Source organism: Neovison vison, chromosome 3, assembly GCF_020171115.1.
Source record: "Neovison vison isolate M4711 chromosome 3, ASM_NN_V1, whole genome shotgun sequence".
Lineage (NCBI taxonomy): Eukaryota > Metazoa > Chordata > Mammalia > Carnivora > Mustelidae > Neogale > Neogale vison.
The window spans coordinates 198,153,749-198,166,321 of record NC_058093.1 but is presented as its reverse complement, the minus strand read 5'-3'; the positions used below and the strand labels follow the sequence as shown (position 1 = coordinate 198,166,321).

General features: G+C 54.6%; 2 protein-coding genes across 3 annotated transcripts in view; one reads left to right on the top strand and one right to left on the bottom strand.

The window, feature by feature from the left end:
• The window catches only part of CCDC92 (coiled-coil domain containing 92), a 30,719-nt gene extending 28,285 nt beyond the window's left edge, over positions 1 to 2,434 (top strand). For both annotated transcript variants that reach the window (XM_044243515.1, XM_044243514.1), the window contains exon 4: positions 1,036 to 2,434. In XM_044243515.1, coding sequence (XP_044099450.1) covers positions 1,036 to 1,811 — 776 coding nt within the window. In that variant the 3' untranslated portion in view covers positions 1,812 to 2,434. The remainder of the gene's footprint in view (positions 1 to 1,035) is intronic.
• Positions 2,435 to 3,040: 606 nt separating this feature from the next.
• Positions 3,041 to 12,573, bottom strand: part of DNAH10 (dynein axonemal heavy chain 10) — a 136,186-nt gene continuing 126,653 nt past the window's right edge. Inside the window, exons 68-79 of the mRNA XM_044244403.1 lie at positions 12,025 to 12,176; positions 10,852 to 11,035; positions 10,075 to 10,275; positions 9,163 to 9,372; positions 8,900 to 8,995; positions 8,116 to 8,287; positions 7,142 to 7,273; positions 6,751 to 6,962; positions 6,492 to 6,659; positions 5,140 to 5,320; positions 3,919 to 4,064; positions 3,041 to 3,450 (exon numbers count right to left, since the gene is read on the bottom strand). Of these exons, the coding sequence (XP_044100338.1) occupies positions 3,304 to 3,450; positions 3,919 to 4,064; positions 5,140 to 5,320; positions 6,492 to 6,659; positions 6,751 to 6,962; positions 7,142 to 7,273; positions 8,116 to 8,287; positions 8,900 to 8,995; positions 9,163 to 9,372; positions 10,075 to 10,275; positions 10,852 to 11,035; positions 12,025 to 12,176 (2,001 nt within the window). The 3' untranslated portion in view covers positions 3,041 to 3,303. The remainder of the gene's footprint in view (positions 3,451 to 3,918; positions 4,065 to 5,139; positions 5,321 to 6,491; positions 6,660 to 6,750; positions 6,963 to 7,141; positions 7,274 to 8,115; positions 8,288 to 8,899; positions 8,996 to 9,162; positions 9,373 to 10,074; positions 10,276 to 10,851; positions 11,036 to 12,024; positions 12,177 to 12,573) is intronic.

Sequence of the window (12,573 nt, the reverse complement as noted above, 5' to 3'; positions counted from 1 at the left end):
GGGAGGGCACCTGAGAATCTGTTTAGAAAGTACACCGGTGATGGCACCTGGCTGGCTCAGTTCATAGAGCGTGTGACTCTTGCTCTCGCAGTTGTAAGTTCATGCCCTCTATTGGGTGTAGAGATTACTTTAAAACAGTAAAAGTGAAGTAAGAAAAGGAAGTAAAGTGATGTAGTGACTGAGCGCTCTGGCAGCTGGGGAAGTCTGGCTCTATGTGATTAAGAACAGTTGCCTCAGCTCCATGCATGTGCATCTTTTATGGGGAAAGAAGGAATCTTCTAGAAAGGATGCACGTGTGGAGGAGGAGGTAGAGCAGAGATTCCTATAGAAGGGTGGAAATCAGTAAAATAGGAGGTGTTGATCCCTGGGAACAACGGTCACCAAGAGCCTCTCTCTGGAGTCTCAGGGAGGCAGGGCAGGCGGCCAGAGGAGCTCCTGGCAAGTCGGGAGCCAACAAGCATCGGTCCATAGCCCTGGCTTCAGAGCCCCGCTTGGGCCGCATGCCCACGTGAGGCATGCCCGCAGACACCGGCTCCCGGCCTGGCATGGGCCCCCGAAGCCCAGGGGAGTCCCCGAGCGGCTGACGGTGGGCACACACAGGCTAACCGGATGAGCAGGGCGACCGTGTGGCAGGGAAGGCAGCAGCCTCCCCTCCTGTCTCCACAGCTTCAGAGCTGTGTGCTCAGCTACGGACGGAGTCTATAGCGGTCTTTCCGAACAGTGCTTGCGGTGGAGCGGGCGCTTAGTGCCACCCAAGCAGGCAGGAACAAACGGGGAGCAACTCCCGCTAAGTATCCACTGAGGGCAGCTAGCCTGGGGTTGCCCCCTGTGACCTCAGCACTTGCGAAGCGTGGAGGCGTCACTCTCTGCGGGGAGCCAGGGAACGGGGCGCTGCGGGTGCTCAGCCTGCACCTGCTGGGAGAGGGCGGGGTGGTGGGAGCAAGAGGCCCAGGGGAGGGGAGGCCGGCCTAGCCAGGACGACTCCTGCCTCCGCGCTGGGGGTGCTAAATCCCGCCTCTCGGCTCGCTCTTCCAGGAGATGGGGCTTCCAGAAGCAGCGAGCTGAAGAGGAAATGCGAGGAGCTGGAGGCCCAGCTGAAGCTGCAGGAGGAGGAGAACAACGAGCTGCTCAAGCAGCTGGAGCAGAAGAACGCCATGATCGCCGTGCTGGAGAACACCGTCAAGGAGCGCGAGAAGAAGTACCTGGAGGAGCTGAAGGTGAAGAGCCACAAGCTGAACATGCTGTCCAGCGAGCTCGAGCAGCGCGCCGGCACCATCGCCTACCTGACCGCCCAGCTGCACGCCGCCAAGCGGAAGCTCCTGAGCGCCGGGGGGGCCTCGGACGGCAGCCCCTCCGGGAGCCCCGTGCTGAGCAGCTACAAGCCGGCCCCCCCCAAGGACAAGCTGCCCGAGACGCCCCGCCGCAGGATGAAAAAGAGCCTCTCAGCCCCCCTGCACCCGGAATTTGAGGAGGTCTACAGATTTGGGGCCGAGAGCCGGAAACTCCTCCTGCGGGAGCCGGTGGATGCCATGCCTGACCCCACCCCGTTCCTGCTGGCCAGGGAGTCCGCTGAGGTCCACCTCATCAAGGAGAGGCCTCTGGTCATCCCCCCCATCGCCTCCGACCGTGGTCCGAGCGAGCAGCACAGTCCGGCCCGCGAGAAGCCGCACAAGGCTCACGTGGGGGTGGCCCACCGCATCCACCACGCCGCCGCGCCACAGGCCCAGCCCGAGGTGGAGACGCTGGCGGTCGACCAGGTGAACGGAGGGAAGGTCGTGAGGAAGCACTCAGGGACGGACAGAACTGTGTGAAGCCTGCCCCAGGCGACCCTTCACCCTCGGCTGTCGATGCACTGTGATCACTACAAGGAAAAACTCATCCATACCTTTTTTTTTTTTTTCTTAATTCCCATGCATGCCAAATTTTTTTCAGACCTGTCAACAGATGATTCTTCTCCTGCTCCTCTTGCCCTCTTACTGACACCAAAATACGATCGTGTCCCTGCTGCAGAATACGTATTTACTAATCGCTGTGGCCAAACACCTGTGTGCCGAATCGCTTGCTTCTAATCCCACTCTGTACCTCCGCACGCTCGTGGACAGAGCACAGGCCGCAGGCTCTATCACTACTCGACGTTAACGAAATCGGATAGTCACACGCCTCATTATACAGCCGGAGCAACACATGCCGACCGACCTTGACCCCTCGCTCCAGTTTCCAGGGCAGCCCCTGCTCCCTCCTGGAGACCCTGTAACCTCCCGACAAGCCTTTCCCAGGGCGGCATAGATAGCCGAGCAGCTGTAGATGTGTATCTCGGGAACGAAATAAGATGATGTTATTTCTCATACCACCACAACCTGAATGTGTGTTCATATTTTTTGTTAGTTTTATCCAAAATGTTCAAGATCCCAACAAACTTTATTTTCTAAACCTGCCTCTTTCTGTTTTGTGTCTTTTATTAAACCACGTGAGGGAGGAGCTGGGGAGAGGCTGTGGGAGGGGGAGAAACAGCTGGCTACCCCCCAGCCCCGCAGTAACTACAGCATTCTTACCCCATGTTCTCTCCCACAGCTTCCGCCCCTAAGAAGGCTCTGTGCTTCCAGGTTCTGGCAGAAACTCCTTGTGCCTATGACTGGCCCCTCCCCTCGGCCCTGCTGGTGCTCCAGCCAGCTTGTCCCTTTCGGAGTGTAAAGTCACTCCTGCCCTCCAGCAGGCCTGGCCCCCCAGGGTGCGTGAAAAGAAGGGATGCCCAGGAGCCAGGCCCAGATGCTCTAAGTCTGCCCCCAATCCCACACAAATCCGGCCAGGGTACGGGTAGGAGCCCATACAGGGATAACATGCCAGCTCAGGGAACTCACCCCTACCTCCACCGGGTAGGCTGGTGAGCTCTGGAAGTGAGCAGGGTTGGCAGCAGGCAACTGTGGCCATCTCTGGTGGGGTGGCCCAGGAAGGAGACTCTGCCAGACCCTGCCCAGCAGCCCAGGACTTTCGCCTAATCACATGTCTCCTCTAAGAAGGGAAAGAAAACGACATACCTTAAAATGTTCTCTAGTATTTACTTCTCAAATATGCAGAATCCTTAGAAACAGTTTAACTCTTCAAGTTAAACTTAAGAAACATCTTAAATTCTACATAAAAAGTAAATCAGCTGATTTCAAGTGAAAAGAAAATCCCGTGTCTGTCCACCCCCAGCCACTCCAGGCCCTGAGAGCTGACCGCAGATGTGACCACCGCTGCCGAATGCCTACATTTCCACCGCTAGCCACGGAGGAGCTGGGTGTGCAGGTTTCTTGGCCCAGAGGGTCAGTCGGAATTCAGGGTGAGGCACACCCCCTGCAGCACCCAGTGAGAAATGTGCTTGGAGGTGAAGAGATCAGCTTCAAACACCAGGCCAACTCCCATGGCGTTCCTTCTCATGGAGGTGGTGTAAACCGGCGTCCGGAAGGTATTCTGCAAAGGAGAGGCAAGTGAGGGGCACCACAGGAGGGCAGAGGAGCTCAACCCCGTGCGAGCTAATGGTGCAGTGTACACCCACCCCCCTCCCCCGATCCCGACTGGCTGCCCCCCGCAGCCAAGCACAGACAGGGCTGCTGCTTGGGGACACGCTCAGGAAAAGTGGATCCGGGCTGCATGAGCCAGGAGGACCCTGCTGCTGCCGCCGCCCTGGGTGTAGGGACTTGGTCAGGCAATGCCCACAAGACATGATGGGAAGGGAGGCATTTCTCCCTAAGTGAGGCTGGACCACAGCTCAGAGTGTGAAGCCACGCCGCCTGGCAAGTCTGCTTACACGCCTGCGCACGTGTGGGTCTTCCTGTGAAGTGACTCCACGCCTCTTGCCCTGGCTCAGGGCTTCCCCCACCCATGAAAGGTTAAAAGGCAAGACCATCTGAGCCACCCCAAGCGTGACCCCCTCCCAACCTGCAGTTTGAGGCGATGGGCTTCGATGGGGATGATCTTCAGAATCGGTAGATCGACCACCAGCACCTTGGGTTTACTCTTGATAAGACATCCTCTTTCTACATCCCAGTCAGCGCCTTCTAGATACAGTCCTGAGACGAAGCATCCTGGAGATACCAGGAAGAGACCGGGATTCACGGGGGAGGCACCGGCAGCTCTCCCGGATGTCCGTGGCTCACGCACAGAGACAACCAACCGACTCTCCTTCCCCAGACACAGCCCAGGCCTTCTTCCAAAAGAGGGGACCATCCTTCCTTCCCTTTGCAGAGCAACAGCCCAAACAGGACACTCTGTAGACCCCACTGAGCCTCTCCCATGGCCTCAGTGAAGAGGACAAGGGGTGGTCGCCTCCCCCAGCAATCTGCTTCAAGGCTCACAGCCCTAGACCACTGGACCCCCGGGTTATAAAGACAGAAGCACCAGTTGGTACCACAGCAAGGCCAAGTCCTCCCCCCTGAGCCAGAGGGAGTGGGAGCATGAAGCCAAAGCCCAGCAGAGAAAACAGTGTCTGGGAACAGGACACAGCAGACACGCACAGCGGCAGAGAAGAGGACAGTCACCCAGAGAGTGTGGTGGCCCTGACACCTGCCAGTTCCTCTGAGACCCCGCTGGCCATGTGCTACGGGATGGTGAGCACCCGTGTCTCCACTGTGAAGCCTGTCTCTAGGCTTGCTCAAGAGGGCTTTTGTTGCTCACGGTTAAATGTCCTCCGACTCCGGGGCCCAGCCCTGGGAAATGGCAGCTCCCTGCCAGAGTCTGCGACATCACTCACCAGTGTGAAGGGACCTGACCTTATATTTTAATGGGTCCGACCTCCTCTGACCTGCCTTCTGGTACCCACGCCCCAGTGCCCTCAGGGTTTCCAGGGAAGCCTTCAGGTGATCCAGTTCTTTGAAAGGCCTAATTCTGACCAAGAAGCCCACTCCCCACAAACGAGCAGGGAGAACAGGGTTCAGGCCCCTCCTGACATCACCCCAGGTCTCAGCGCTGAAACTGGAAGAGCAGCGCATGGGTCGCCCTCAGAGCGGTCACAACGCAGAGCGTGCACACACAGCGCCGCCGTCCGCAGCAGCCTCACTTTCAGACATGGGCTGGCCCCATCTCGGCCCACACCACGCTCGTTGCTCTGACTCGGGGACAGCTCAGGGAGGAGCCTCCCCAGCATGCCGGCCGTGGCCGTACCTTGTCCTGCCCGCTCATTCACTTCATCTGCGTCTTGGAACTTGGTCACTTGCGTGAACAGGGTGGAGCGGTCCAGTGGCCAGTTGTTCCTCCGGCAGGTGGCCTGCACCAGGGCCGTGAGGTAGGACTCTGGGATATGCAGCCCCGAGAGCCACATCACGCTGGGCTCACTCTCGGTGACCTGGAGGGAAGGGAGGGAAGCTGGCAGGAGCCCGGGGCCACCATCAAGTGCCAGGGCCAGCGCAGACCAGATGTTTGGTTCACAATAAAAACATGGTTCACCTTGGCAGCCAAAAGATGGGCGTGGGAACAACGGGGAGCCTACCGGGGAAAACAATCTGAACTGCCCTATTCCAGAAGGAGCAAAGATTTAGATATAAAAGAACAAAGCCACAGAAGTACCAGATCAAATCTCCACCGAATGTTGTCAAGATCTTGGAGTTGGGAATGCAAAACCCAGAGGCCATACAAGAACAGACTGATACATTTGACTAATAAAAATGTAAGACTTTCTTACAGAAAAAAATGCAGTAAGCAAAATCAAAAGACTTTTGGCAAGCTGGGGAAACACAACAGTGGCAGGTACAGGGCTAATCTCCCTGATAGACAAAGAGCTCTAAGAGACAATTTTTAAATGGAGAATTCGATAAAAATGAAATCAAGACACAAAGATGATTCACAGAAAAAGAAATGAGGTACGCTCGGCCTCACCATAAAGAAATGCACACCCAAACGTATTACTATTTACCTATCAGGGAGAAAAGATCCAAAATATTAAGAGCACACAATGTTGCCGAGAGGGGAGGGAATGCTCGTGTTCGTTCACTGTGGGTCTCCACTTCTCTAGAAGACCCTCTGACCAGAGCTGGCAGAATGTGAAATGCACAGGCTGGGACCAGCTCTGCCGCTGGAGGGACTGGCCCGTGAAATAACACTCGTGCGTGTGACCACAGACGCAGGTGCCAGAGCACTGCCCATCCTGGCTAAAAAGAGAAGAAACTCAAATGGACCCACCTAAGTGTCCATCGGGGAAAGGACATGTAACACCTGTAAAACAGTCCCCTGAAAAGAGTAAGTTCGATCTAAAGGTACTTGGAAGAACGATGGCCAAGATGGACTTCGAGATGAATAAATCAGATTGTGCCTACTAGGCTTCATGGTCTTGAAAACAAAACAAAAAGGAAAAAAAATACAGGTATGCCTGTAGAGTCAGAGACCATTTCTAGAACACCCAATCAGCTGGGAACAGAAGGTACCACTACTGTTGAGGAGTTAGAGAGGGGCTGGGGACTAGAGGTGGTTGGGGGGTGGTCCAGGCCGAACCAATGAAGCAACAGTTGCCGCTTGCTTACCCACGATGTGTACTGGCTGAACCGCCGCAGGAAGTACAGCATCCAGTTCCCGAGGGACTTCAACGTGTCCGGGGCAAGCTTTCTCCAGATATTAGGGATTTGCCCGAGGAAAAGAGACCTGGCTACGTCATCTAACTCGTTGCTCATTCCAACTTCTCCAGCCAAAGCCTGTTTGCAGAATCAAGGGCAGTCAGGGGAGACCGTCAGAAACCTGGGTGGTGCATCGAGGCAGGGGTGTGCCTGTTAGGGACAAGCTCACCCTCTGAAGTTCAGCCAGAGACCTGGACATCCGTACGGCGAGCTTGTTGAAGCGTTCCAGCTCTTGCAGAAGGACCACCGACGTTGGGGAGATGCCCACCCCGAGCTGCTTCCTGATCTGGTCCAAGTCAAAGATTTTGGGCATCTTGTTTTCTATGTCCTTGGCAACCTGGCCAATGTAATCATCTCGGCTAATGCCGCTGCTGGATTCTCCTAAAACCAAGACGCTTTTTAGGGAAAGCAACATACATGAATGTTAGGACTGGGGCATCCTGAGCCTTCTGGTTCTTGGAAAGGCAGCTACAATATACAACCCACAAGAACCAACAGCACCATGTGCCAACACATTCCACCCTAACAAGACCAATTCTGTCCTCCGCAGTAGACTTCACCTGTCTGAGGCTGTAGCTCCAGCAAGTGGGCCCACATGTCCCGAGCCGCCTGAGTGTAATATCCAATCTCAGCATTGGAATGAAGACCAAACACTTCAGGTGTGTTGGTCAGTGGGAGGGCCTCAATGGCTTCTATAATCAGAAGAGAGAATACACCATCACACCATCCTCGATTTCTGAGGGCCCACTGCCTGGGAAATCCCCAGCTATGCAAGACTAATTTCTTGCATATGTTTTTAAATTAAAATTCTCTACCACCACACCCTAATCCAGCTGTATGTTTATCATTTATGAGAATGGCTCACTGGGCTTCCTGGGGACCACTCTGTCCTTCTAGGTAGAATCTGATACTTGTCTTCATCCTAGGACAGGAAATTTGGACTAACTCCCATCAGCGCTGAGGCTATAAAGAACGCACTGGGCCCCCTAAAAATCATAATGGAGCATGCCCACCAGCCGAGGATGCCCACCAGCAGAGAGGTCAAAAGAGCCATTAAGCCACCCATAGAACAGCTGAAATGTGTGGTGGGTCTCCCTTAGAAAACACTTTTTTTTTTTAAAAAAAAAAGATTTTAATATCCCTTTGGCTATTTGAGGTCTTTTCTGGTTCCATATAAATTTTTAAATTATTTGTTCCATTTCTTTGAAAAAGATGGATGGTACTTTGATAGGAATTGCATTAAATGTGTAGATTGCTTTAGGTAGCATAGACATTTTCACAATTTTTTCTTTTTTTTTTTAAGATTTTATTTATTTATTTGACAGAGATCACAAGTAGGCAGAGAGGCAGGCAGAGAGAGAGAGAGAGAGAGGAGGAAGCAGGCTCCCTGTGGAGCAGAGAGCCCAATGTGGGGCTCGATCCCAGGACCCTGGGATCATGACCGGAGCCAAAGGCAGAGGTCTTAACCCACTGAGCCATCCAGACGCCCCAGAAAACACTTTTAACATACATTTTGATGCCCAGGAAATCTCACCAACGAATTTTTCCTTTACATCACCAACGGGGATTTTGTAGTCTACTTCCTCATTCCGGAAGAAGTGGAATGGCTGGAAAGTGTCAAAAATGAAGTCTCCCAGGTACTCATCCATGTAGATGGTCAGGATGCGTCTATCGAAGCTGTCGATGGCACGTCCTCCATACATGACCTAATGTACAGGGACCGAGAGCTGGCCTGGAGTACAGGAACCAGCAGGGGACCCCTGAGACCTGACGTGCCCTCAGGGATCCTCCTGCTGGCCTGGCCACTGTGCAGCTCAAACCATGTCGACGGCAAGCCTTGCAACCACGGTGAACAAGAGGTGCCCTCACGAAGTGTGGCGAGCCCATATGCCATTTGCCAAACCCCAGAACATAGTGAACAGACCACAAAACCACCAAAGAAGCCAGCTGCCACTTTGGTCTTTGCAATTGGTGACATCCCTCTGTGTGCCACCTGCAGGCCATAGCGGGGGGGGGGGGGTTGCTGTATAAAGTAATGGTCTCCAGAGTGGCCCTCCATGCCCACTAGACAGGAGAAGATTACAATGACAGGCCCAAGGCTGTGCTGACCCCTACAGAACGCGGCCCCCACAGTGATGTATCCAGAGCCTGCGTAGAAATGGAGCCCAGCAGGAGAAAGACACCCGTGCGACGAGCCAACAATTCCTCAGAGACCCAGGGCCTTCAAATGACAGGTGGCAGAAGCAAGTGGGGAGTCACCAAGGGCTCAGAGGTGCTGCACAGGGCACCAGGTCACAGCCCACAAAAGACATTCCCACCTCTCCAATGAGGTACTTGAGGCTGCCCCACGGGATCCTAGGGTCATGTTGCTGGAAGGCTTTTGTTAGGTACGTGTTCAGAATCTCCATGCAGACCTTAAAAGAGGAGGGACAGGCATGGTTATACTCCACCCCACAAAGTCACTCACGCGCTGACCCTCTCCTGAAGTGTGGGTAGGAGCAGCCAGGCTGTCGTGACCTTGGAGAAAGGGTTGGGGGGAGACGAGCCAGCTGAGGGGGAACAGTAGCCACCACGTCTTCACCTGGAAGTCAGACTCATTGAAGTCATAGTACACGTTCCACCCAATCTTCCCGAACTTTCTCCTCTCCTGCACCACGGCGTGGAAGAACGCCAGCACGTAGACCAGCGACTTGAAGGCTGGGTGTGGACACTGCTCCAGCATGTCGGGAGAGATCTTGAAGTATGTTGCTCTCATGTTGAGTTTCAGCCCGTTGGGCGGCTCCGTAACAACCTGTCAGAAGACACATCGTGGCCAAAACCACAGACCCATGAGCCTGGGCTTGGAAGAGGCAAGAGGTAAACTGTAGATCTCTCTGCTTTCCCTTCACCTCTGTGCGGCCACCCTTCCCCTCCCCCACATAGCAAACGTCTCTTGGGAGGGGCCCAGCCAAGAAGTTAAGGAACGAGAGATTGTTCTGGCTCCTGTTCATCAACTGAACCAAAGAAGGTTCTTTAGCTTCTCTGGGCCGTAGACTCTTCAGATGCAAAATGGAAGTAGTTAAGTTTTCCCTCAACTGGCCCCTGATAACAGGTGACGAAACAATCTTTCCAAACACGGCTTCTCTGGAGAGTCAGTTAAGCGGGATGGAAAAGCCGCTAGAGCACAGCAGGCCTATCACTAGAGAGAAAAAAAGGTTTGATAAATGTGAAGTTTGGGAAAACGAACCCAGACAGGATTTTGGATACATGCGGAAGTGGTTGAGACAGGCCTGTCATAAATGTCCTCCCCCCAAAACTCATCACCCAATCCAGGACAGCACCTTGCTCAGGGGAGAGAGGGAGAGACAGACGCGGGAAGGGTGGGCATGAGGGGTCCTGCTGTGTCCCAGGTTTATTTGCAAACACACATGCACGCACACACGGTGGAATGGCAGTGGTCCAGGGCATGGAGCTGGGGGCACGGGTCGGGGGGTGGTGTCTGTCTGAACCAGACCTTCAAGGACTTCTGCAGAATCCCAATGGGGAAGCCCTTGGTGGGGTCTGTGGTGAGCCACAGGCGGAAGTCTGGGTGGGGCTTGGTGATCCTCTCCAGGGACTTCTCCAGATCTTTCAGCCACTTGACCAGGAGATGGCAGTTCTGCAGCATCAGCCACTGTCCACGAGCCACCGCTGTCTCCAGCAGCTGCAGAGCCACCTGCACCGCAAGACAGGGGAGTGGCTGGTATCCCAAAGCCACACTGGCCCCATGCTCTCCCAGAGATGCACTCCATGCCCCCCCCCAAAATAAATAGCCCACCCCAGCAGGAGCCACAAAGAAGCCAGGGGCCCAGGAGCTCCAGAGGCTGCCTTCAAAGAACTGATTGCTCAGAGTCCCTTCAGGGCCACTGCTGTGCTGCTGGGCCAGTCCAGGTTCTCTGGGACAGTCGCATAGACACCCTGACTTTGGCCGCGGCCATGCCCCAGGGGCAATGACTGCCCTGATCTGAAACGGATGTCACCAAGACTGGAGGAGATGACAACTATGTGCGAACAGACCTTAGGAACAACAGGCCACAGCGGCCAGGCAGGGTCAGCAGTGACCGCGAGCTTGCTCGAGGACCATGCAGCTGTCACACATCATCTGGGCCCTGAGTCTTGCTGCCCAGAGGACCAGCAATGCACCCAGCCTGTGCAAGGAGCAGCACCCTTGAAACCACATACTAACCCACTGTTAACAGAGGCCAGGGACTGCTCTTAAATTCAGAGTTTGTTCCTTCCAACAACGAATTACCTTTTCTTGGCCTTGACCCATGGCGAGGAATTTGAGGCGGTTTCCTCCAAAACCACTGCGCTCGGCTAATTTCATAAGGTCGCTGGCAGGGTCAGAGCCAGGACTGAGGATGAACACAATGGGCGAGTTGGGGGTGCTCTGCTCAAAGATGGCCTCGAAGCTGATCATGGGGGGCTGCACGTACCTAGTGAAGGAAACAAAGCGGGGACTTGGAGGACAGCCACAGCGAACTCGGTCACCACATCCGGAACATACCGGCTGGCATAGCTCTGCACAGGTTAGAGTGTCTACACACTCGTCACACACAGGAGGGTGGACTCCTAGGGGACATGGGACCCACTGTGTCCCCCAGCACTCTCCAGGACAACCATGGGGGCGCCTCCCAAGGGGCCCTTCCAGGCAGATGTCCCCACAACACCCCCAGAGTCTCCATGCCGACAAATCCACAGGTACATCCTGAATGGCCCACTTGTCAAAATTTTTGAAAATTAGTTACCAACACATCAGGCCTGGGCGATTTCACACAGAAATCCAAGTTTGTAGCTTCTTTCCAAGAGTAGGGGGACCCAGCCACTCAGGGGCCCCCTGACAGCTGGTGTGAGTCAGCAGGAGCTAAGGAGCAGCTGTCCCGTGGGCCAGACTTGACCTCTCCCATGTGCCACCACCCCCACCAGCCCTGCTCACTCACTGCCCTCGGAGTGGGGTTTGCCAGCCCAAGTTCTCTGCCAGGCTTCCGTTCCACAGTCGCGCTGTCCAATATGGAAGTTACTGGGCGCAGTGGCCACTGAGCACTGGACATGTGGCCAGTCCAAACCCCGTTGGGCAGTAAGGTCACGTTCACACGGGACTTTGATGAGTTAATACCAAAAATAAATAATCTCCATAATGTTTGCATTGATTACATGTTGAAATGATATTTTAATGTGCTGAGTTAAATAAAATGCTATTAAAATTAACTTCACCCGTTTCTTCCTGAGTGTGGCTTCTAGAATACTTGACACAAGCGGCTCCCACTATCGCTCTCCCGAATAGCTCGGAACTCGAGTGACTAGCGCGGCCCGACGACAGGGCGGCGGCAGCTCTCTCGGAAGCCAGGCAGCCCTTCTATCTCAAGTCCAGGATAGGGGGAGACGCGACTGCAGCAGAGCCGAGCAGACTCGGCCACACACTTACTTCTCCCCCATTGTTTCAGTCACGTAGTCGGTCACCGCCCGGTACACCCGATCCACACGGAAACAGCGCAGAATAAGCAACTTCTGGAAAGGGGTGACGTTGTCGTAACCCAACGGGAACGGGAACTGCTCGAGGGAGTCGAGGTCGCACCACTGGGAGAAGCACAGGACATTCATGGTGGCATCAACCCAGAAACAGTACAGGCCCCCATTGTTACATGAAGGTCCCAAAAGTCACTCTAAAGGAATGAAACCTACACAAGTACAAGCCTCAAGGCCACTTTTAGTCTGATCTGTCATTTCTACCCCCCGCCCCAAAACTATGAACTTCAGGAAGAGAGCAATGAGTCTTTTTCACTGTTGAGTCCCCAGTGCCCACCAAGGGACATGGTCTGTGACAGGTGCCCATTTCTCAGATGGATGGACAGATGGGTGGACGGATGGACAGAAGGATGGACGGTTCTCCCACAACACTAGCGCACCAGATAAAAGAGAATTCCATCAAGGGTGTTGGAGGGCGCGGACTCCACCCTGACGGGGTCGCTCAGGC